Source organism: Chrysochloris asiatica, unplaced genomic scaffold, assembly GCF_000296735.1.
Source record: "Chrysochloris asiatica unplaced genomic scaffold, ChrAsi1.0 scaffold00011, whole genome shotgun sequence".
In the NCBI taxonomy this organism is placed as follows: domain Eukaryota; kingdom Metazoa; phylum Chordata; class Mammalia; order Afrosoricida; family Chrysochloridae; genus Chrysochloris; species Chrysochloris asiatica.
Window position 1 is genome coordinate 12,697,590 of NW_006408529.1, and position 25,347 is coordinate 12,722,936.

The following is a 25,347-nucleotide window of genomic DNA, read 5'->3' on the forward strand; positions in this document are numbered from 1 at the left end:
TTACAGAGCAGATCATCAGTGTTACATTAAACAAGCCATACATTTTACATCGCTACATGGTTGCTACATGCACCAACAGTTAACAGCATTTTCTTCTGTTCACTTTAACTATTGCATTTCTCCCTGTGTCTCCCACTACCTTCATCTTTCCTCTACTAACCTCCCTCTGGTTGTATATTTCCTGCTCTGTCACCTAGGTTAGCATCTGTCTGCCCTCTAGCCCATGAATAGTTTTCCCTTTCCCTCCTCCAATAACCCTCATAAATTGTGTCTTTTATTAAGAAAACTTTTTTTTTTCTTTTTAACTTTTTACAACAATTGTTCTCATACAGAATTTGTCCTAAGTTCATGAGTTCATTTTGTTTATTGGTTTTCTTTTCATTTTTCTTTCTGTTGTTTACTAAATCTTTCTGATTTTCCTTTTTTTTTTCAGGTTACCCTGTAATTTGTTAATTCTTTCCATGCTTAAAACAATCTGTTTTATAGAGAAATCTGCTTGACTCCCTTGCCTTTTGCAAGTTTTAGATGTACACTATTCCCTCTTCTTGCTTTATACATTGATATGTCTGGTTCTCTATTTTCAGTCTTGTAGATTTGTTTTACTTTAAATACTTCTATTTCTGCCTTGACTTCTGGGTGGTATTGTCATGAATGTTGTCAGTTCTCAGTCCAAAGAACACCCTTTATCTTTTTTTGTAAAGTTGGTCTGGTCATTACAAATTCCTTTAATTTATTTTATCAGAAAATGTCCTAGTTTCACCATCGTATTTGAGGTACAGCTTTCTTACGGATATATGATTCTTAGTTGGCAATCTTCTTCTTTCATATTTTTTAAATATGTCATTCTATTGCCTTCTTGCTTGCATAGTTTCTGCTGAGAAATCTGAGTTTGGTGTTATTGGTTCTCCTTTGTAGGTAACTTTTCATTTTTCCTGAGCTGCTCTCAGGATCCTTTATTTATCTTTGGAAAGTTTGGAAAGTTTGATTATGGTATGTCTTTGTGATTTTCTTTGGAATCTATCCTTTCTGCAGTTCATTCAGCTTTTTGTATGGTAATCTTCTCATTTCCCATGATGTTAGGGAAGTTTTCTTCCAACAACTCTTTGATAGTTTTCTCGCTTGGTGTTTATCTCTTCCTGTTGTGGAGTTCTGATCACCTGTAAGTTGTTCCTCTTCATGGTGTGCCACATAACGCCTAGGTTTTCTTTAGATTTTTTTCATTCTTTTTTCTGATTGTTCTTCTAGCATTGTTGTTGTTGCTAAGTGCTGTCGAGTCAGTTCCAACCCATTGTAACCCTGTATAGGGTTTCCAAGGAGCAGCAGATGAACTTGAACTGACAACCTTGTGGTTCAGTGGACTTTGCAGTACAATGCATTAGCCCACAATGCCACACCAGGACTCCTCTAGCATAGTACTATTGAGATATTTCTCTTAAAGCTCATTAATTCGGGTTTCCATTACTTCTCATCTACTCCTTTGTCCTTTCAGTGTATTATCTATTTCTAATGTCTTAGTATTAATCTTCTGGATTTCTAATTGCAGGTTTTGTATTGCTTAAATTTTACATTCATTTTGTCTGTTTGTTCTTGTAGTGTTTTCCTAAAAATTTCTACAAGTTTTTATTGTGTTCTCCTTGCTTTCTTTGATCTTTCTATAGACCCTTTGATAATCTACAGAACCTTCATTATCTTTCTTTTGAATTATTTTTCTGTTAGTTCTAATACCTTTTCTTCCTCAGAAGTATCTTTTGGCTCTGTGTATTGGTCATTTGTTTGAGCCATTCTCTCTTGTTTTTTCATAGGAACTAAAATTGTCTCTTGTCTCCAGGACATTGTGAGGTTGTCATTTTGTAAAAACAAACAATGCAATTGTTGGACCCAGAGAGGAAAAATCTCTGGGGTGGGGTTCTTGGAATTCAAGGATCTCATGAGGTAATTGTGGAAAGGATGTGACAGCACAGTTCTTGGTCCTAGATGGAGTTCCTATTGTCCTCAGAACTCAATTTTAGGACATTCAATCTGGAAGTATGTTCAGGGTACTCAATCTAGAAGTTTTGTTAGTGGTGGGCCTTTGAGCTAGTTTCAGTGTCTGTTAGGACCACAGGAAGCTGGGGACAAGTGACTGGCCAAATACTGGTCTGGTGACTACAGGTTATGTAGGTATGGAGCTGAGCCTACCTGAACCCAGGCACCGAAACAGCACACCAAAGTAATGAAGCTGTCCCCCACCTCATACCTACCAGCGTGGTTCCCAACTACACAGCTCTGAATAGCCAGAGAGCAGCATCTGCACTGGGGATGGATGAGGGTGGGAGTTCTCCACACCCCTTGTCACCAGGAGAGCCTAGGGGGCGAAATCAAACCTTTTCCATCTCCTGTGTGAATGCCAGGCTAAGAGCTGCTCACAAGATGGTCAAGCTGTGTCTTGCCAGTCAGTCTCCATCTCTTGCTGACCCTGCTCACCCTATTCTCCATCTACTTCTCTAACCTTTCTTCTGAAGTTCTAGGTTCCAGAATTTTCAATTGTGTCTGTTTGATTTTTTCTCTTGTATCTTTGTTGTCGAGGTTCTATGCAGTGCATCTGCCTAGTCTGCCATCTTGCTTTAAGTGATCAGGACTCTTTTAGAACAGATTTTTAGAAGTGTATTGCTGGGTCTAAGGGTATTCCTATTTTTATATTTACTACATGATTGCCTTACAAGTGGGTTTCCCCAGCTTATACTTCATCAGATAAAATATTTACTTCTATATTGGTCATAATCAATCGTTGTTCATGAGACTGATCAACAAAGTGAAAAAAAAATTTTGTCTGATGGGTGAAAATCACCCTACTTAAAAAAATTTTTTTTGGCATTCCCCATCCACTAATTAGATTAAGCTCTTTCTATCTGTTTCTTGACCATTTGTATGTTTTCTTTTACTAATTGCTTATTTACCTTGTCCATTTTTTCTACTGGGTTTGGCCTAACCATTTTGATTTGGGGGAACTTTTTTAGGTATTCTACTTATTGATGACAGATATTTTGTCCCATGTTTTCACTCATCTCTTAATTTCATGTTATGTTTTGTTATGCAGAAGTTTTCAGTTGATACAAGGTCAATCTTTATGAGGTTTATCTTTTCGCTTCATGAGTGCTGGGGTTTTTTTTGCATTCTTAAATAAAGTCCTTAAGTAAGATTATACAAATTATTTTATATCATTTCTTCTAATACTTTTTGTAGTTTTATAGATCTCTTAATATCCAGGTAACCAAGAGTAATTATTCAGTACCTACTAGAATCATTAAAACATGATAAAACCAAACAGAAGTTTAGGAATTAGCATAGGGTCTCTAAGGTTTAAAAGAAAACCAAAGAGTGCCTTTAATATGCTTTTAAGGCATCATATACACCCATTCAAATCTCATAATCTCTAGGAATATGGTCATTCTTTCCTTTTATTCAGCATATAAATTAAATGCTCATTCTATGCCAAGAAGGATAGTAAGTGCTAGGGATACAAAGTAAGCTATATTTGTCCTCCAGGAGCTTAAACAGACAACTGTCACATTAAGAGCCTTAATAGAGAGATATTTTGCTAATGGGAGTAATTAAACTCTAACTTTTCTGGGTTCCCATAGATTGTAACACATGAGCTCATTCCTGAAGAATGAATAGGAATTGGGGGTTGAGGCTGGGGAAAATGGTTAAAGAAAACAGTATGCAAGAAAGGTCTTAGAACCATGTTAAGGAGTCCTGGCTCTACTTGGAAGGGAATGAGACCAAGCAAAGAAAATGCTTTAGGTACAGACGTAAAATAATTAAAGCAAACCAGGAAGACCACTTTAATGTTGAAATCTTTTCAGGTGATAACTATGATGACCTGAAGGTTGTTGTTTTAAGTGTCATCAAGTTGGTTCTGAGGAGCAGCTGGTAAGTTTGAACTGCCAACCTGCAGTTCAAACCAACTGAACCTAAAGGTTAATTATAGGTAAATGGGGGGAAAAAATAAATGATTCATGGGATATTTTGCATGAAGAAAAGAAGGAATTCATAATTAGTGAGTTCAGAGAGAAGAGAAGAAAGGACAAGGCATCGAGGAAGACAGCCAGGTTTCTTATTATAGAAACTAGGTGAGTTAATGGTGTTACTATTCACTGAAACAGGAGCACTGGTGTAATAGCAAGCTTAAGGGAAAAGATCATATGTTGTATTTTAGGTCTATATTAGGTTTGAAAGACCTATGTATGGGATATCCATGTGAAAATACCTAGAAATTTTAGGGCTTGAAGTTCAGTAGAACGATCAACCTGGAGTCATCATCATTAAAATGACATGAACATAGAGACCAAAGCCATCAATAGAGTGATGTCAGCAAGCCAAGAATATACAGGAAACCAAACACAATCCTAATTCAGTAATGAGCAAGAGTTTCATGCATAATACTGAAAGTGGACTGGACAGAATGATGAAAGGCTTTCCTGTCAATTTTTTGTAATTATGACATCCCTAAATAAAATATCACAACACAAATTCCCTCTAACTCGGACTTACTATACTGCTCTGGGACCTTCTGCATACTACAAAGGTTGGGTATTAATTATCGTGAATTAAAAAGAAAATCTGTTACAAGAAAATACACAAGATGTTATCTAATCAGTTAATCAAGATTTTAAATAACAAACTAAAGCATCCATAACTTCTGGAAAGAAGGAACTAAGAGTTTTGACAGGCAGAGCAAAGTCATTCCACAGGGTGCACATTATGGGTCATTTTGAATCCAATTACCAAAATGTTGAGATTGATCCAGTCTTCACATTCACTCCATTGACAGCTGTCCTTACTCTTTCTCTCTGTCCCTAGCCATCCAGAGCTAGGTCAGAGCTCAGGAGTTTAGAGAGCACTGCCCTTCAAATTGCCAAATAGGCAGATACCTACCTTCAGAGAGCTCAACCTTCTGACCTGCTGACCACCAATTCAGAGATGTTTTCACTCTACTCTTTCAGGATTCCAGCCAAGAGCTCAGAAGTCAACACAGTACCCTTACTTTCCGATTTGCATAATCCTTTGGTTAAATAATTTGCTAGAATTTACAGAGCTCACAGAGAATACAGTTTTGTTATAGCCAAAAAGGAGTACAAATGAAAAGGTGCCTACATGAATGGCTGGAGGCTTCCCATTGTAGAACTTCCACAGTCTAAGGAATTTGCTATAGTCCCAGGAGAAGATGTGCTCACCAACCAGGAAGCTCTCTGAGACTGAGTTTTATAGGCTTTTATCAGCCAGATTTACAGCCTTGGAAACCCTGTACAGGGTCGCTACAGGTGGTGTGTCATCGAGTCGGTTCCTACTCATAGCAACCCTGTACAGGGTTTCTGAGGCTATAAATCTTTACAGGAGCAGAAAGCCTCATCTTTCTCCTGCAGATGGTATTTTCAAACTGCTGACCTTAAGGTTAGCAACCCAATTCATAATCACTACGCTACCAGAGTGACCCTATATAGTTTCCAAAGAGTGGATGGTGAGTTTGAACCACCGACCTTGTGGTTCAAATCAACTACTACACCACACCAGGACTCCAACAAAGAAATAATATGTAGATTAAGTTAAACAGCTCCCCAAAAATAAAAAGGAAGAGTCAAATCACTCAAAAGAAAAACAAGGAAGTACAGAAATCTTGAAGCAAAATCATGGACTTTATCTAGGGAGAGGGATCAGCAAACTATAGTGTGTGAACCAAATCCTGTTTTTGAAAATAAAGTTTTATTTGAACACAGTCACATCCTTTCATTATGTCTGCCTTTGAACTACAATTGAAGAGTTGAATATTTGCAATAGGCACTGTAATGTATAGCTCACAAAGCCTAAAATATTTAAGCTGTGGCCCTTTACAGAAAAAGTTTGCCAACCACGATTATAAACCAACTGGAAGGCCTAAGAAAGATAGCAGCACATTAAAAAATGTGAACAGAAAAGATAACTAGAGCAATAATATTAAGGACTAGGTAGAGGGAGGAGGCATAAACTCTATTATCTACTTTATATCCAAGTGCCACTCACGTTGGAAAGCCAAAACTGAAGATAGGCCCTTAACTGATAATTGAAGTTGTTTGTTATTCAGTGGGGTTTGAACATTTCTGATATTCTTTAGATTTTTTTTTTTTTTTAATGATTAGTGCTATTAGATATGGCTTCTAAACCTATATAAATTTAAGCCAACCTAATATTACTGAGATGAAAATGGAATCTCAATGATTTTTGAGAAACTATTCTAGAAGACAATTTTACTACACTATACATTTGGGCAAGTGGGTAATCAACTTAGTTGTACTAGATAGCCCTAGCTATATAAGTGCAGACAAAGAATGAAAAACGTTTTCTCAAGTTATAGGGAACCAGATTCATAACCATCCGTCACTTGCTTGGGCAAGTTGCTGATAAACTCTGTAGAAAAATAATAAACAGTGTGTCCCTGCATCTTGGCTGTTGAAAATGAGATTCTTTCTCTGATTGATGTTAGCAGAGAGGCTTGTAAAAATGCATTTCCAACTGATTAGTTCAGAAGGTGTCAATCTCATGCAGTTTTATGACCTGCAGACTACATGCCAGATGTACATTTGCTTTTTATAAACTAACAAAGATGAATGACTAAATTTGAACATTCCTCTTTGGCAAATGTACTATATATTGCCTAAGGGAAGACACTGTGGGAGTATTGTGGGCCTGGTGGAGAAGGTGAAGAGCATTTAACCCTTAAATTACAAAATTAATGGGGATTAAGTATAATATTTGGAAGTACGTATTGAGTACTTTCCGTTCATGTTAAAGAGTTAATATGAAGAGAAAAGCTTCTAGAACTTTCAATATTAGCATTTACTTACTCTCCCAAGCTAATGCATACCCATTCTAAATTCACAAGTAAAAACTCTTAAATGAAATATATCATAAAACATATATTAAATTATTTTTTTCATAAAACCTCAACATATAATTATGAATGGTTACTGAACTGGCTTTTAATTTTTTTAAGCCAGAAATGAGATTGGACAATATATTAAAAGTCTACTTCTTTAGAGATCTGAGTTTTTAATAAGTGTGTTTCCATTCTTTGAGAGAGAGAGCTGTATGAATATGACATAATTACTTTATGAAGAACAACCATAAAGCAAAGTTTCATATCTTGCCTCCACTAGAGATTCTGAGAAATATTTAGACAGCTTCATCTTCATGACCATTTAACTAAGAAAGTAATATTTTGATACATTGATGTAAAATTTCAAAGTTTGTTTTCATTTGATTTCTTAAAGCATGTTTATAAATTTTTTTCCATAGGAATAAACACATCATTTCAAATAATTAACAGTAGTTTTAGAAATGCTATACATACTTATATGAAAATATAAACTATCACAAGGAAGCAATATGGAATAAGATCAACTTATCAGAAACTTTGGTCCATACATTTTCATGTGTATAAAAATTGTGGCACCAAAAATTTAATTATTAATATAATATAAATAATATAATACAACATTATCTGTCAGTTTATCATACTGTGGTAGATTAGAAGAGAATCTGGGTTATCATTATTGAAATCAGATGGATCATGGCTGAAAACATAGAATACTGGAAAGATGCTTACCTGTGCTTTATTGATTATGCAAAGCCTTTCAACTGTGTGGATCATAAACATTGTGGAGAATGAGCATTCTGGAGCACTTCACTGTGCTCATGAGGAAGCTGTACATAGACCAAGAAGCAGTCATGGTTTAAAATCAAGAAAAGTGCATGCCAGGGTGATATTCTTTCATCATATATATGTGATCTGTGCTGAGCAAATAATCTGAGAAGCTGGATTATATGAAGAAGAATGTGGCATCAGGATTGAAAGAAGACTCATTAACAACTTTCAATATGCAGATGGTACAACAACCTTGGTTGCTGAAAGCAAAGAGGACTTAAAATGCTTACTGATGAAGATCAACCACCACAACCTTCAGTATGAATTACACCTCAGTTTAAAGAAAATAAAAGTACTTACCACTGGACCAGTAAATCACATCATGATAAATGGAGAAAAGATTGAAGTTGCCAAGGACTTCGTTTTGTATGGATCCACTGTCAACCTTCATGGAAGCAGCAGTCAAGAAATCAAAAGACATTGCATTAGGCAAACCTGCTGCACAAGGCCTCTTTAAAGAGTTCAAAAGCAAACGTATCAGTTTGAGGACTAAGCCTGACCCAATCCATGGTATTTTCCATAGCTTCATATGCATGTAAAAGTTAGACAATGAATAAGGAAGACTACAGAAGAAGTGATGCATTTGAGTTACAGTCGTAGAAAAAATATTTAAAGTACCATGGACTGCTAGAAGAACAAACGAATCTGTCTGTGTGGGAAAAAGTACAGACAGAATGGTCCTTAGAAAGTAGGATGGTAAGACTTCGTCTTTCATGTTTCTGACTTATTATCATAAGGGATCAATCCCTAGAGAAGAATATCATGTTTGGTAAAGTGGAGGGTCTGTGTAAAAGAGGAAGACCCCCTAGTAGGATGGATTGGCACATGGCCTCAGCAATGCATAGGACCTGTCAGTGTTTTGTTCTGTTATACATAAATTCATTATGAGTTAGGACTTACTCAATGGTACCTAACAACAACAAAAAAGAAAGTACTATCATAAATTTAATATAAGTATTCACAGATTAAGCTGTTTCACTTTCAACAATAATAGAAATGTTAAGATTTTTAGTTACTGTAGCTAAAAGGTGTGTCTCTTTCCAAGGGGTAAAAAAATCCAATCTAAACAGGTTAACATAAAAAAGCTTACTTACCTTCTTTAACTTAAAATCCCAGAACAGGTACATCTTATTGCAGAAATCCTAAAGATGTCTATTGTTGTTGTTGTGAAGTGCTGTCAAGTCACTTCCAACCCGTGACGACCCTTTATAGGGTTTCCAAGGAGCAGCTACTGAGCTTGAACCGCCAACCTTGCAGTTCAAACAGCAGTCTGGCGCATTAACCCATAGCGCCACCCCAGCCTACTGTTTTCCTCTCCAGTTTCTACTTTCTGTAGGATAGCTCCATGTCCAGATGGGTAATCCTATAGTGATAATAAAACAGTTATAGCAATCCCAACCTCACAGCCTTACACTCCGTTTGGGGGGTGGAGGATGGAATCACTTTTCAGATAGTTCCTGGTTAGGTATATTCGGTCACATGTACATTCCTGAACCAAACAATATAGAGGAATATGCACATGTACTGAGATGTCGAAAAGCTAAGTGAAATTTAGAGCTATTACCCAAATAAGAGGAAATGTATGTTTGGGGGAAAAAAATCACAAAGGTTATTACATTCTTCTTAAAATGTACAAAATGACTTAAGGGCGTTGAAGTAGGTTCCCTCATCTCTTCTTTTTTACCTTACTTTTATTGTTCCAGCTTACTTTCTATTCTGGCCAACTTTTTCAATTTGTTGTTGTTATTGTTAAGTACCATCAACTTTGTTCTGACTATAATAACTCAGTGTAGGGTTCCAAAGGAGCAGCTGGTGGGTTTGAACCACTGACCTGTGGTTCAAACCGACCTTGTGGTCTAGTGCTTATCCTACAGAGCCACACCAGGACAGTCTTGGTTTGCTGTCAGGTAATGTCATTAGATTAGACTGGTACTGTCGGATAAGCACTGGACTGCTAACTGCAAGGTTTGTGGCAAACTCACCAGCCTCTGCTCAGAAACCTTAAATGGTGTCAGACCCAACTCAACTCTCAATAAGTTAACAAATCAAATAAATGGCTAGGTTTTGTTTTGTTTACTTAATGAAAGTGATTCCAAAATCACTTATGTAAATATAACATATAGGTAAACAGACTATTTTAAGCTAAGCTTAACAAAACAGGCCCACAGCAAGACCTGATACTTAGGATTGAAGATTTTAAAAGGACTTTGTTTGTACCACCAAAAGTGATCAATATCTTCAGAAACTAATCTTTTTATTTATCTATATTGAGAAATATAATTGCAAAGCAGATCAAAATCCATGTGTCAGCTGGTCTACACATAATTTCCTGAAAGAATGTCAACATCAGACAATCGTAATGTGACACACTCATCCACTGATAGGCTGTTTTAAATCAGTACTTACACCGACCATTGAATACAGTTTCCTTTTTATGTTTCTGGAGAAAATACTAACATATTCTATTATTACTCCTTTTATGTCACCAACACTATAGGTAATATTTTCCATGATGGAAATGTTAAGCTTATTTACACTTATCATGTTTTAAATTAATACCTCTATTTTAGGAGAGTAATACTAAGGGCTCACATGCTCATTTTAAATTTGGGGAATGCCTTACTTTTATCTGGAACATGCTCTATAGATCCTTCCTAGAGAGACTATTTCCTTGAAAGATGACTGGTTAATTTCATCCATTTTAAGGTGATTTGTCTTTTCACAGAATGTTTTTCATTTCTCACACTTTTTTCTTACCCTGTTTCAAATGTCAGAACTTAATCCTATGTAGACTCCCATCCATTTACTTTACACACTTACAATATTACCTCCTAGTGTATTTTCTCTAAAACCCAAAACTCAGTAATCATACTTAAAAAAATTATACTTACTAGCCAAAAAAGGAGCCATGTGGTGCAGTGAGTTAGGTGTGAAGTCCTTAACTGAAAGGTTAGCTGTGCCAACCCATCAGCCACTCCTTGGGAAAAAGATAGTGTCACTATGAGTCAGGATCAACTGGATCTTCATGGGTTGGTTTGTTTTTTTGTGACCAACCTAAAAAATGTGGGGTCCTGGTGTGATGCTGTTGGATAAGCACTAGACTGCTCACCGCAAGATTCAAATTCACCAGCCGCTCCTTGAAAATCCTAGACAGGGTCACTATGAGTTAGAACCAACATCACAGCACTTAAAAACAGCAACATATCCAAAAGATTGGTGGTTGAAACCCACCCAGTAACACTTCAGAAGAAAAGTCTGGCTACCTCCTTTTGTAAAGAGAGTTGTTGTTGTTCTTAGGTGCTGTTAAGTCAGTTCCAACTCATAGCGACCCTATGTGCAATACACACACAAAAACCACACTACCATCCTCACAGTTGTTGTATTTGAGCCCATTGTTGTCACCTTATCTCATTGAGAGTCTTCCTCTTTTTCACTTATCCTGTAATGTAAAGATTGTTGTTGTTTGTTAAGTGCCATCGAGTCAGTTCCTACTCATAGCAGTCCTGCATAGGGTTTACTGAGCCGTGGCTGCTGGGTTTTAACCGCCAACCTTGCAGGTCAAGCCTATCTTATGGTCTAGTGCTTAATCCTACAGAGCCACACCAAGAAAATTCCATGCAACAGTTCTACTCTGCAACACATGGGGTTAGAAAGAGTCAGAATTGACTCCATGGCAACAGGTATGATTTTGTTTGTTTGTAGTTATATTTAGCTACTAATCCACATTCCTTCAGAATATTAATAGATTATTCCAGTCAGTAATTTTTTATTTATTTGGAGTCTACATTATATGATTCTCTTTAACCATTTCCAATTCAAATATTTACTTTCTGTGAAAGCTGCTGCAAGTATCATGTTTATATTTTATCTGGTTTCAAAAGTATGCCTGATAAGAGATTACTGTAAATTGGGGATTGGGGGAGAGGGAATCATTTGATGTAAACAAACAGAAAGATTTGTTCTCTACCTTGGCATCAAAAGGAGAATTCTCTTACTGGTTTACCTTTCTCTCTACAGATGGACTTATTGACTGTATGGATCCTGATTGCTGCTTACAGAGTTCCTGCCAAAATCAGCCATACTGCCGTGGCTTGCCTGATCCTCAGGACATCATTAGCCAAAGTTTACAATCACCATCTCAGCAAGCTGCCAAATGCTTCTATGACCGAATCAGTTTTCTTATAGGATCCGATAGCACGCACGTTATACCCGGAGAAAGTCCTTTCAATAAGAGGTGAATGCACCTTTTCCTTACATAGATCTGCAGTAATACTACCAACAGTTGTGTGTACTTTATGTGAAATGCTGATGACTTTGAATTTGAAGACTGTGTTATATTTTTTTTTAATGCAGTTTTACCTTTTTCAGCCAATTCTTCACCAAACTTCACATTTCAAGCCTTTTTCACACAGTTCACATACTTCGTCAATTTCAGTACCTGAGACATAACAGGGCATTCCATTAAGGAGCCAATAAATCTTCATTTAACTAGTTGATTTTGTTAGCACAGTTGGAAATGTTTCAAAAGAAGCAATGAAAAGACCCCAAATAGCAAAACAGAAGTGCACTTTCTTTTTTTTCTTTTAAGCAGAGCTCACTAAATAATATAAATTATGAATTAATGTAATGGAACTGCTAACGGCATGGCAGCAAGATTACATAAGCTGTTTGACTGGTGTGCTACAGAGCTGTAAGGACCTGAAAATAAACCAGTAAGTGAAAGCAGGTGTCTTGTGTCTTACTGAGCAAAAGAAGATGATTTACACTGGAACTCCTGGATCTGCAATAATTTAACAGCATTAATGCAGTTAGACCCAGCAGTTGATTAAAAGTTGTTGCACAAATGGTCCTTATTGCCCCCTTAAATCTCATACTTCTTGGTCCCTGCAGATTTACGTATTGCCTCAGAATTAATTGGAAAGTATACTTTTCTTCATCTAAGCACCAGATATATGACTTATGTCTTTATGAAAGGAAGCACAGAGTTTATAATTTTAAAAATTGATCTCTAAATTATTGGTCATGATAACTCTCCAATAAAAGCAGATTACAACGAATTAAAACCCAAGGTAAACACAAGATATTTAGAGAAGATAAATGACACTGAATTAAAAGAGGCATTGTCTTGGGAGTATTTCAGATGTGATTTTGTGAATAACAATTGATTACATGTAATCGTGTTATTTTATCCTTAGGTTGAATTATCTATAAATCATGATAATGCTGGCCTGAGAAGACAAATGCTCATTCTAATTTGTCTACATTTCCCACAGCCTTGCATCCGTCATCAGAGGCCAAGTACTAACTGCTGATGGAACTCCACTCATTGGAGTAAATGTCTCATTTTTCCATTACCAAGAATATGGATATACTATTACCCGCCAGGATGGAATGTGAGTTAGTCCCATCATACTCTGTCTGTTTGAAGTATGTTAAGTGTAAAAATTAGACGTTCTGCATCATCCAGGATGCTTTATTGTCCCTTTTAATGTAGAAATGCAACGAGTTTTAGACTCCAGAAATCTGTTAACAGTACATATGACAGAAATTTAAAGACACATACTCATATACGTCTTTTAAAATTGATTTTTCCTTCAAAGATACAAAGAATAATATTATGGCTTTAGAGGAGAATGTTCTTTTTCTTACAAGATGCATGTTGAAATATTTCAGGGGGACATTTCATAATGTCTGCAACTAAAAACTAAGACGATTCTGCAGAAAAAATGTAGGTAGGTAGGTAGATAGGTTAAGCAAGTTGGATTAAATGATGCCAAACTGGTAAATCTAGGTAAAGGGTATATATGTTCCTGTGTAATTCTTTTCATCTTAATGTAGAGTTAAAAGTATTCATATAAAAGCTGGGAGAAAAAGTAACCTATTTTTGTAAAGCTTGATAATTCAGAGAGGTGAACTTTGGTACTTACATGGGATCCAGATAATTCACTAAGTGTATCTTGTTTTTCCTTAGGTTTGACTTGGTGGCAAATGGTGGGGCTTCTCTGACTTTGGTATTTGAACGATCCCCATTCCTCACTCAGTATCATACTGTGTGGATTCCATGGAATGTCTTTTATGTGATGGATACTCTAGTCATGAAGAAAGAAGAGAATGACATTCCCAGCTGTGATCTGAGTGGATTTGTGAGGCCAAATCCAATCATTGTGTCATCACCTTTATCCACCTTTTTCAGATCTTCTCCCGAAGACAGTCCCATTATTCCTGAAACACAGGTAGAATATTCTAGCAAGCAGTGCTTTTGAAGAAACCATTTTCAGATCATGTGCTTTCCAAACTATCTTAAGGAGGCTTATAAAATTATAATGCTATCTTAAGTAATTCTTTAAAATGGAAGATAGGATGTGATGTTTGTGTTTTAGAATATGTATTGTAATAGCTGGAGATCATAAACTCAGTAGCTAAGAATGTGTTTGCTCATAATTACTGAAAGATGTTTTCAGGACATGTATGTATATACATGACGGTGATAGTGGTGGTGTGCCATGGAGTCGCTTCTGATTCATACTAACCCTGTATAGGGTGTTCAAGACTACAAATCTCTATGGGGGCAGAAAGCCTCATCTTTCTCCCAAGGGGTGACTGGTAGATTCGAACTAGTGACCTTGCAGTTAGCAGCCTAGCTTATAAAACATTGTGCTACCTGGGCTCCTTAATTAGTACATGATCATTACAATGTTTTATGACATAAAAAGTTCAGTAATCTCAAGATACTCATGACTTAAGCTTTGTAGTTCAGAAACTACATGCTGTTAAGTTTAATGCTCCACCTGGGACAAAAAGCAGCGATGTAACTTTGTTCAAAATAGCCAGACATTCATTTTTATCAACTAAGTTTTATCTACTAAAATAGCTGCAGGTTGTTTTCCTTTCCCTATGTTTCCAATTAGAAGTAACTTTCAGACCTTAAAGGATAAGAAATTAGGTATAGCTACAATAGATTTCAAGGAGCTCTGGTAGCGTAGTGGTTAGAAACTGGGCTGTGAACCTTAAGGTCAGTAGTTCGAAACTACCAGCTGTTCCACGGGAGAAAGATGAGGCTTTCTGCTCCCATAATGATTTACAGCCTCGGAAACTCTGTACAGGGTCGCTATGAGTCTGAACCGACTCCACGGCACATAATAATAACAACAACAACAATGGATTTCATTCATATAAAATTAAGTAAAACAGTAGACTTTAAAATGCAATAGCACATAGCAGCTTTGCTGCATTGACTCCACAAATATTTATTGAGCACCTATTATGTACCAACCTGCTATGTAGAAACAGAATAACAAACAGAACTATTGAACTACCTATTCTCAAGAAACATATCAACGAATGGGAAGAGAGCAAATAAACAAACAAATGTATGTTAGATTTGACAAGACTTATTGAAAATACTAAAGCATGGTAACATAGATGATAGAACAAAGAGCAAGCTATATATATCTACGGCTCAGATAGAGAAGACCTAACAATCACAGTGGGTAGTGAAATGGAGAGGAGGGAACAGATTAGCTAAATATTTCGAGGACAGAATAGCCAGGACTTAGTTTCTAACTGAACGTTTAAGGGGTCAAGAACAGAGCTTTCTGAAAGAAGATTCAGAAATAGGAAGAGGATATGGAACATGTGATTAGTTCCCTCTGCCTCCTTTGCCAAAAGACCAAAAGAACTGGCTTGTTACTGTCTACCATAACTGAATATTTTGATCAGCGATTCTACAGAAGAATCACTGATCAAAATGGGAGGAAATGTAGAACAGAATTTAAAATGCTTGAAGACTCTAGACTTTCTGGATCTGTGGAGGCTGTATGAAGTCCTTAAATTATCGTCCTGAGATAATTTTTCAACTGTAAAACAAAAATATCTCCTAAAGTCTTCTTAAAACCAAATAGTCTAGTTTGTCTAATTAAAAATGTTTGCCTTGAGCATTATAATCTCTTAAGAATGATCTCTAGGGGATAAAATGACAACAGTAACCTGAAAGAATGAAAGAAACCGTACTTAATACAGCAAAGAGTTTATGTTAAAGAGGAAGGAGCAACACAGGAAAGGAGGGTGAGAATGGAGACACAACTTGAAGAATGATGTTAATGTGACTGAATTGTACATGTAGAACAGTACAATTCTCAACAATGACAACAACAACAACAAAAGAATTGGTTTTAGGGATTAGGCAGCTGGCAATTTTAGGCTTAATGGTTTATTTTCCCTCTCTGGCTGGATTTACTTCCCTCACTAATGCAAAATAACATGGTCAAGTTAAATTACATAGGAGAAACACATGCTTTAATGAACTAAATTACAGATATTTGTTCCGTGGAAGTAGGTTAATGATGACAGAAGCAATAGTCAGTTATTAAAATTAGGAATAAAACATGATATTATGAGGTAGGGAAGCAACTCATAGACAGCCATAGGAAATATCAAAAGACATATACATAATTCATTCATGAAGAAAGACTGCCTTACATAGAGAAAACCTTTACATTTACAGGGAATTGTTTGGAAAATAAAATTGTTTTTGTTGTAGCTGTGAAGTGCCATCGAGTTGATTCCGACCTATAGCCACCCTTTGTAGGGTTTCAAAGGAACAGCTGGTGAGCTTGAACCACCAACCTTGCAGTTCAAACAACTTTGCAGTCTGATGCATTAGCCCATAGCACCACACTAGGACTCCTGGAAAATAAAATTAGGAGGGAATAAACTACACACTTTGAAGTTCATCACTTAGAGACACAGAATTTAACTTCCAAGCTAATCCCTGCTGACAGGAATGACTTCTGCTTAGATGATAGACTCTACACCTGTTTCCCAATGTCCTACAAAAGGACTGCCAATCTTAAATTTAACAGTTTCCTTGCATTTAATAGAACTCTAAAAAGTTTCTGTATATTCATATTCTATTTTGCTTACGACAGTTCTGAGGTTGAGTTCACTCGGCGTGTTTGTCCCAACTGTAATAAATTGGTAGCTCTATTACAGCAATGCTGTCGTATTCTGTTACTGCATCATATCTCTCTTCATACCAGTCCTCACTCACACTCCAGAATGGAAGAATGTTTAGTCCATTCATTTGTATTGAGACTGACAATTGCACCCTAATTCAAGGGTTCTATTTCAAGGAGCTCTGATAGTGTAGTGGTTACGAATCGGGCTGTGAACCTCAAGGTCAGCAGTTCAAAACTACCAGCTGTTCCGCGGGAGAAAGATGAGTCTTTCTGCTTCCGTAAAGATTTACAGCCTCAGAAACCCTGTTCAGGGTCGCTATGAGTCGGAACCAACTCCACGGCACAGAATACCAATACCATACCATTTTAAGGTATTTTCATTTGGAAATGGCAGAAATACATTATTTCTAACCATGCCACAAAAAGGAACCAGAGGGTAAAGTGCTTACTGTTAACTTATAGATAGGCAGTTGGAACCCAACAGCCATTCCATAGGAGAAAAGACAGCTTTGGAAACCCTATGGGGAAATTCTATTCTGTCCTATGTTGTTGTTGTTGTTAAGTGCCTTCGAGTCGGTTCTGATCCATAGCGACCCTGTACAGCGTTTCTGAGGCTGTAAATCTTTACAGGAGCAGAAAGCTTCATCTTTCTCCTGTGGAGTGGCTGGTAGTTTCAAACTGCTGATCTTGTGGTTCACAGCCTGATTCGTAACCACTACACTACCAGAGCTCGCGATAAGTCTGAATCGATTCCATAAAAGCATTTCTGTGTGAGAGGCAGCAGAGTGAGAGGAAATACAACTAAACATTGAATTATTATACTGAGATATTTTAAACATGGTTGGGCAATATGAAGAAGTCTTTGAGATGCTATCTAATTCTTAATGGAGAAACAGATTCCTGAGCATATCTTTCCCTTTACAATGATTCCAGTAAGCCTGAGAAAATGCTACTATTAGCCAAACTAATGGAAGCATTGTTGAAAAGACTCTGGGGTGTTTAGGAAAATATTATATGCTATGTGAAGTATTGGACTCCAGGTGTGACTCTGTAGGATCAGCACCGGACTGTGAACCACAAGTTCAGTAGTTCAAATCCACCAGTTATTACTCAGAAATTCTATACAGGCTCACTATGTTTCGGAATTGACTTGATGGTACTTAACAACAACAACAACAGATAAAGTGTTAGCAAACCGTTTGATTGTCAGGCTCAAAATGGCCAATACCAGTCCATTTCAGCTCACTACTGCCTGGGTATCAATGCTTATAGGTTCCACTTTCATTTTTGACAATTTCTAAGTGGCGCTGTGGGTTAATGCGTCAGACTGCAAAGTTGTTTGGACTGCAAGGTTGGTGATTCAACCTCACCAGCTGCTCCTTGGAAACCCTATACAGGGTTGCTATGGGTCGAAATTGACTTCACGGCACTTAACAACAACAACAATTTTCTTGGATTCAAATTTTGCACATTCCATGTTCCAGTTATTAATGGATATTTGTAGCTGTTTCTCCTCATTTTCAGTTGTGCCCAATTAGCAAATGAAGGTCCCAACAGCTTTATTCCATTCACATCATCACATTTGACTCTACTTTGAGAAGGCAACTCTTACACAATCATATTTTGAGTGCCTTCTAACCTGAGGGCTCATCTTCTGGCACTGTATCTGATGGTATTCTGGTGCTATCTGATAGTGTTTCACTGCCATTCTTAAAGCTTTCAGTGGCTAAGCAATCAGAAGTGCTCTGCCTCTCCTTTTTCTGCATCTGTCTTAGTCTGGAACTCAGCTGAAACCTGACCAGCGTGGGTGACCCTGCTAGCATTCCAAATACTGGTGGTATAGCTTTTAGCATCAGAGCAACACACAAGCCACCACAATGACACAAACAGAAACACATAAACTTTGATATCCTAGGCATTAGTGACCTGAAATGAACTGATACTAACCATTTTGGATCTGATAATCACATGGTTTACTATGCCAGGAATGACAAATTGAGGAAGAATGCCATTTGATTCATCATCAAAAAGCATACTTCTAGATCTGTCTTAAAGTATAATGTTGTCTTTGATAGAATAATATCCATACACCTCCAAGGAAGACCAATTAATACTGTTATTATCCAACTTTATGCACTAACCACTAAAGCTAGTGATGATGAAATTGAAGAATTCTACCAAATTTTTCAGTGTGAATTTGATCAAGCATACAATCAAACTCTATTGATAATTACTGATGATTGGAATGCAAAGTTGGAAACAAAGAGGACTGATCAGTAGTTGGAAAATATGGTTTGCTGATAAAAATGATGCTGGAGATACTATGAGAATTTTGCAAGACCAATGACTTCTGCATTGCAAATACTTTTTTTTAACAACATAAAAGATGACTATACACATGGACTTCACCAGATGAAATACAAAGAAGTCAAATTGACTGCATCTGTGGAAAGAGATGCTGGAAAACTCCTTATCATCAGGCAAAACAAGGCCAGGGCAGACTGTGGAACAGACTACCAACTGCTCACATCAGGCTGAAGTGAAAGAAAATTAAAACAAATCCTTGAGAGCCAAAATATGATCTTTAACATATCCCACCTGAATTTAAAGATCATGTCAAAAAACAGATTTGATGCATTAGACACTAACGACTAATCATTAGATGAGTTGTGGGATGACATGAATATCATACAGGACAAAGTCATTAAGAATACAAGGAAGAAAGAAAAGACCAAAATGGATTTCAGAAGAGACTCTGAAACTTGCTCTCCAGCATAGAGATACTAAAGCAAATAGAAAAAATGAGGAGGTAAAAGAATTTAGCAGAAAATTTCAAAGGGCAGCTTGAGAAGATAAAGAAAGCCAAATACTATAATGAAATGTGTAAAGATCTAGTGTTAGACAATCAAAAGGGAAGAACTCACTCAGCATTTCTCAAGCTGAAAGAACTAAAGAAAAAATTCAAGGTCCACTTGCAATACTAAAAGTTTCTTTGGGCAAAATACTGAATGATGCAGAAAGCATCAAAAGAAGATGGAAAGAATACACAGAGTAACTGGGCCAAAAGAAATGTTTGATGTTCAGTTATTTCAAGAGCTAGCCTATGATCAAGGGCCAATAGTACTGAAGGAAGAAGTCCAAGGTGCACTGAAGACATTGGCAAAGAACAAGGTTTCCGGGAATTAACAGAACACAAATTGAAATTTTTTTCAAAAACTGATGCAGCACTGGAGACACTCAATCATCTATGCCAAAAATTTGGAAGACAGATACCTAGCCAACTGATAGGACAAGGTCCATATTTGTGTCCATTCCAAAGAGAGTCGACCCAATAGAATACAGAAATAATTAGACGATATGACTATCACATGCAAGTAAAATTTTGCTAAACATATTTCAAAAACATCCACAACAGTACATGGACATGGAACGGCCAGAGATTTAAGCTGAAGTCAGACGGATCTTGGGTGAAAGCTGAAAATACCAGAAAGAGATCTGCCTGTACTTTATCAAAGGTTTTTGACTGTTTGGCTCATGACAAACTGTGCACAACATTCTGGATTAATAGTGTTCCAGAAAACTTAATAGGGCTCATGAGGAACCTGTACATAAACCAAGAAACAGTCGTTTGAACAGAACAAGGGAACACTGAATGGTTTCAAATCAGAAGAGGTGTACTCCAAGGTTGTATTCTTTCACCATGCTTATTCAGTCTGTATACTGAGCAAATAATCCGAGGAACTGGATTATATGAAAAAGATCATGGAATCAGGATTGAAGGAAGACTCATTATCAGCCTGCGATATGCAAATGACATAACTTTGCTTTTTGAAAGTGAACAGGACTTGAAGAACTTACTGATAAAGCTCAAAGACTACAGCTTTCAGTATGGCTTATACCTCAATGTAAAATAAGCCAAACTTCTCACAATAGGCAACATTGTGATAAACAGAATAAACATTGACGTTGTCAAGAATTGGATTGTATTTGGGTCCACAATCCATGCCCAAGGTAGAAGTAGTCAAGAAATTAAACAATGGATTGGGCGAATCTACTGCAAATCACCTCTTTAAAGTATTAAAAAGCAAAGCTGTCACCTTGATGACTAAAGTATGCATACTACAAGTCATAGAGTTGGCAGTTTCCTCATGTGCATGCAAAAGCTGGACAAAGAGTTGTTGTTAGGTGTCATCGAGTCTGTACTGACTCATAGCGACTCTGTGTACAATAGAATGAAACACTGCCCCATCCTGGGCCTTGATGCTGCTACTTTGCCAATCCATCTCACGGGGGGTCTTCCTCTTTTTCTCTGACCTTCCACCTTACCAAACATGATATTCTTCTCCAGTAACTGGTCCCTCCTGACAGTATGTCCGAAGCATGAGAGACAAAGTTTGGTCATCCTGGCCTCCAAGGAGCACTCTGGCTGCACTTCTTCCAACACGGATCTGTTGGTACTTTTGGCATCCCATGGTACTTTCAATATTCTCCTCCAACACCATAACTCAAATGCATCAATTCTTCTACAATCTTCCTTATTCCCAAACCATGGTATTTTCAATAACCTCATATGCATGCAAAAGTTGGACTCTGAATAAGGAAGACCAAAGAAGAATTGATTCATTTGAATTATGATTTTAGCAAAAAATATTGAATAATTCATGCTTTGCCAAAAGAATGACCAATTCTGTCTTAGAGAAATAGCTAGAATGCTCCTTAGAAGTTAGGATGGGGTGACTTTATCTCACATATTATGGACATGTTATCAAAGTGATCAATCCCCAGAGAAGGACATCAGGCTTGGTAAAGTAGAGGGTCAGTGAAAAAGAGAGAGACTCTCAGTGTGATGGATTGATCCAGCAGCTGCAACAGTGGATTCAAACATAGCAAGGATTGTGAGGTTATAGTGTAAGACAGGACAGTGTTTTGTTGTAGGCACTTAGGGTCATTATGAGTTAGAATCGACTCATCAGCACTTTCTAACAACAACATCATCATATCAAAAATCAGTTGTGAGTCCTAGCTCCCAGTTTCCCTAAGTATGAAAATGTGCTTTTGTTACATAGCCTCTCAACATGAATATGGAATTTGCTACAATTTAATTGAAATGATTTTTTTTTTTGTATCATTCTTGTCTTAATATTCTGATGAGGCCACGGGGCATAGACTTAATTTCTAAATGAACCAGCTGCTCTAGTCCCGATCTTTGGCCTAAACCATATCCTTGTCCTGAGCTAACATCTTACAAATGTCTGCTCCAATTCTCCAGGGTGACTGAGGTGAAAGATGGGTTAGTGAGAGTGCACTGTGACTGGTAAACTAACACTTCAGTGCTTGTCAGCCGGATGGAGCTGTCATTGTACCTTCCTATAAGAAGGGGGCACCTGAGATGTGATTAACTCACAAAACATGACAAGAGGCTTATAGGAGAAGAGAAATTGGATCAACAACAGTTATTTTCACTTATTGAATAAGACAACAGTTCAGTGTATGTTTGTGAATAAGGATTCTTTACTGCTTTATTTTAGTTACTAAATGCTTTTAAATGTATTTTTTCTAATAAGTTGTACAAGATTCTGAAGCTCCTGCTTTTTCAATCATAGGTACTCCATGAAGAAACCACAATTCCAGGAACGGATTTGAAACTTTCCTACTTGAGTTCCAGAGCTGCCGGATATAAATCAGTTCTAAAGATCACCATGACTCAGTCCGTCATACCATTTAATTTAATGAAGGTTCATCTGATGGTAGCAGTAGTAGGAAGGCTCTTCCAAAAATGGTTTCCTGCCTCGCCAAACTTGGCCTATACTTTCATATGGGATAAAACAGATGCATACAATCAAAAGGTCTATGGTCTATCTGAAGCTGTTGGTAAGTTCCTCATAAACCTTTTCTCATTTCGAAGATTTTCTTTACATCAGAACTACTATAAAATTAATCGCAACCCATTGAAAATCAATAGATAAGTAGTTACAGTAAGGTTGTTCTAGAGAAGTTATAATATGACTGATTTAAATCTGCTATGGGAAAAAAGAACAATTTATTTCATATGAAAAAAGAAGAAAATATCCATTTTTCTGGATGAAAGTATATACTTGAGGAATGCTCTGAATGAGATTTTAGGTTTCCATTTCCCATTTTGTTGTTGTTTTTCCTGCTTCTTTTATGTCTTATCTTTATCTCCCTAGCTTTCCTTATCCTTTTCATGCTTTCTTTATCAATTTTAATACTAATATAGTTTGAAGTCATAATGATATTTAACAGAATATCAGACAACATGTTGGTAGAAATTAGTTCAACTCTTTTAAGTGGAAGTGCCAGTCAATTCATTGAAAAGATGCTCTTTACACGTTAATCAAACAAGTTCTTTCACTGAGTGATTGGACAGTGAAATTAAAAATTGGACATGTTGAGATGTTTCAAGTATATATATATTTGTATGTATGCATATATATATAGACAGAGAGAGAGAATATGGCTTCAGGCTGAAACTTAACATAAAAAATAAAAACTGCATCAGGAAGTAAAGGGTGGCATTTTGTTGTTCTGTTTAATTGTACTTGAAGTATAATTAGCATTTTATTCTAAAATTAATATTGTTTAGACTTGAACAAATTAAAGTTAATCAGATAATTGCATCTCCTACCTTCACTTTAAGGAGCTCTGGTAGCGTAGTGGTTATGAATCGGGCTGCGAATCACAAGGTCAGCAGTTCGAAACTACCAGCTGTTCTGCAGGAAAAAGATGAGGCTTTCTGCTCCCGTAAAGATTTACAGCCTCGGAAACCCTGTACAGGGTCGCTATGAGTCGGAACTGACTCCACGGCACATAACCTCTACCACCACCTTCACTTTGTTCTAAATTTTAGAATTTATATTTCATTCTATATGTTAAAAAGATTTTCATTCATGATTTTTCTTGTTGTTAAGTGCCATTGAGTCACATCCAACTCTTAGAGTTCTGAAGAGTGGCTTATGGGTTGAACCACTGAACTTGTAGTTAGCATTCCAGTGCTTAGCCTAAAGCACCACGCCAGGATTAGCTTGTGCTAATTTACTGCTAATTTGATTGTTCAGTCCTATTAATGACATATAAATATATTATCATAATCTGGTTATCTTTTGTGTTCTGTTTACCCTCTTATTATAAATATTTGGCAGAACTTAATGCTCTTGGAAATGAAATAGCTCCAATTATTCAGATAAGAACTTTTAATTTTTAGTTCTTATCATTTAATTTGAGTCTGATATCATTATAATTATGTAATCAGTTGCCCACTCTGGACTTCACCATGTGCTGTGAACTCCTTTGTAAAGGAGTGGTGTGGAGGAAGAAAAACATTGGTTTTTCTATTACATCAATGGAAAATAACATTTTGGGATCAGTTTCTAGAAAAATACATCTTATAGGAACAAATCTGTTCGCAGAAAAGTAGGCTTCACTCATAAATAAGTAAATGGCAACAAAATATTGGAGCACAGTTGTGACAAAAGCAGTTTTATGAAAATAATAAAATAAATTGCGTTTCCACCTGTAGTTGAGAAGATGAACTGTGATTTGCTTTGATTCCAGTGTCAGTTGGATATGAATACGAGTCTTGCTTGGACCTAACTTTATGGGAAAAAAGGACTGCCGTTTTGCAAGGCTATGAATTAGATGCTTCCAACATGGGCGGTTGGACGCTAGATAAGCATCATGTTTTGGATGTTCAGAATGGTAAGATCAAGTTGCTCACCTTCAAATTGATTCAACTGCCGTAACGTTTTTATCCTATGCATGCTGTAGATATGTAATTAGTAGGAGGTGTATTTTGAAAGACTAACCGCCTAATGAACTTCAAAATGTTCAAATGTTCATCACCAAAATAGCTTTCCCCTTAAAATGCAAGGGATTGATTTTTTGGCTGCAGGGGAAAACTCTGGGAGGCTTTGTCTTCACCACAATCTCAGAGTGTGTCTTTCTGCAGTGAGTAAATCAGAGCTGTCAAGAAGTACTTTAGGAAGCTTCACAAAACATGGAGGGGTAATTTTATAAAAAGTAATGAAAAAACAAAATTTCACGTCATTTTTGCTTGAAACTTCCCAACAGATCTTACGTAGTTAGTCTATTCTAACCGAGTATCTGGATTTTTTTTTTTTCCTTGTCTGATTAGACTGTACTCCAAGAAATAAAACTATTCTCCCTCTTAAATTGAGTTCCATATACTGTTATTTGACTTGGTGAATATTCAGAAAAAATAAATGAATAATCTGAGAAAAAAGCAAGAATCAAATTATTACTTCTTGTTGTTGTTGGGTGCCATCGATTCATAGTGACCTTATGTACAATAGAATGAAACACTGCCTGGTCCTGGGCCATCCTCACTATTGTTACCACACTAGAGCCCAGTGATGCTGCCACTTGGCCAATCCATCTCGCTGGGGGTCTTCCTTTTTTTCTCTGACCCTCCACCTTACCAAACATGATATCGTTCTCCAGGGACTGGTTACTGGTCCCTCCTGACAACATGATGAAGTATGAGACACGAAGTTTGGCAATCCTGGCCTACAAGGAGCACTCTGGCTACACTTCTTCCAATACAGATCTGTTGGTTCTTTCAGCAGCCTATGGCACTTTCAAATATCCTCCTCCAACACCATAACTCAAATACATCAATACTTCTACGGTCTT

At 36.8% G+C, this 25,347-nt stretch overlaps 1 protein-coding gene across 1 annotated transcript in view; it reads left to right on the forward strand.

The window, feature by feature from the left end:
* The window catches only part of TENM3 (teneurin transmembrane protein 3), a 672,586-nt gene that overhangs the window by 566,743 nt on the left and 80,496 nt on the right, over positions 1 to 25,347 (forward strand). The window contains exons 14-18 of the mRNA XM_006834421.1: positions 11,738 to 11,954; positions 12,994 to 13,113; positions 13,692 to 13,953; positions 22,281 to 22,548; positions 24,250 to 24,393. Of these exons, the coding sequence (XP_006834484.1) occupies positions 11,738 to 11,954; positions 12,994 to 13,113; positions 13,692 to 13,953; positions 22,281 to 22,548; positions 24,250 to 24,393 (1,011 nt within the window). The remainder of the gene's footprint in view (positions 1 to 11,737; positions 11,955 to 12,993; positions 13,114 to 13,691; positions 13,954 to 22,280; positions 22,549 to 24,249; positions 24,394 to 25,347) is intronic.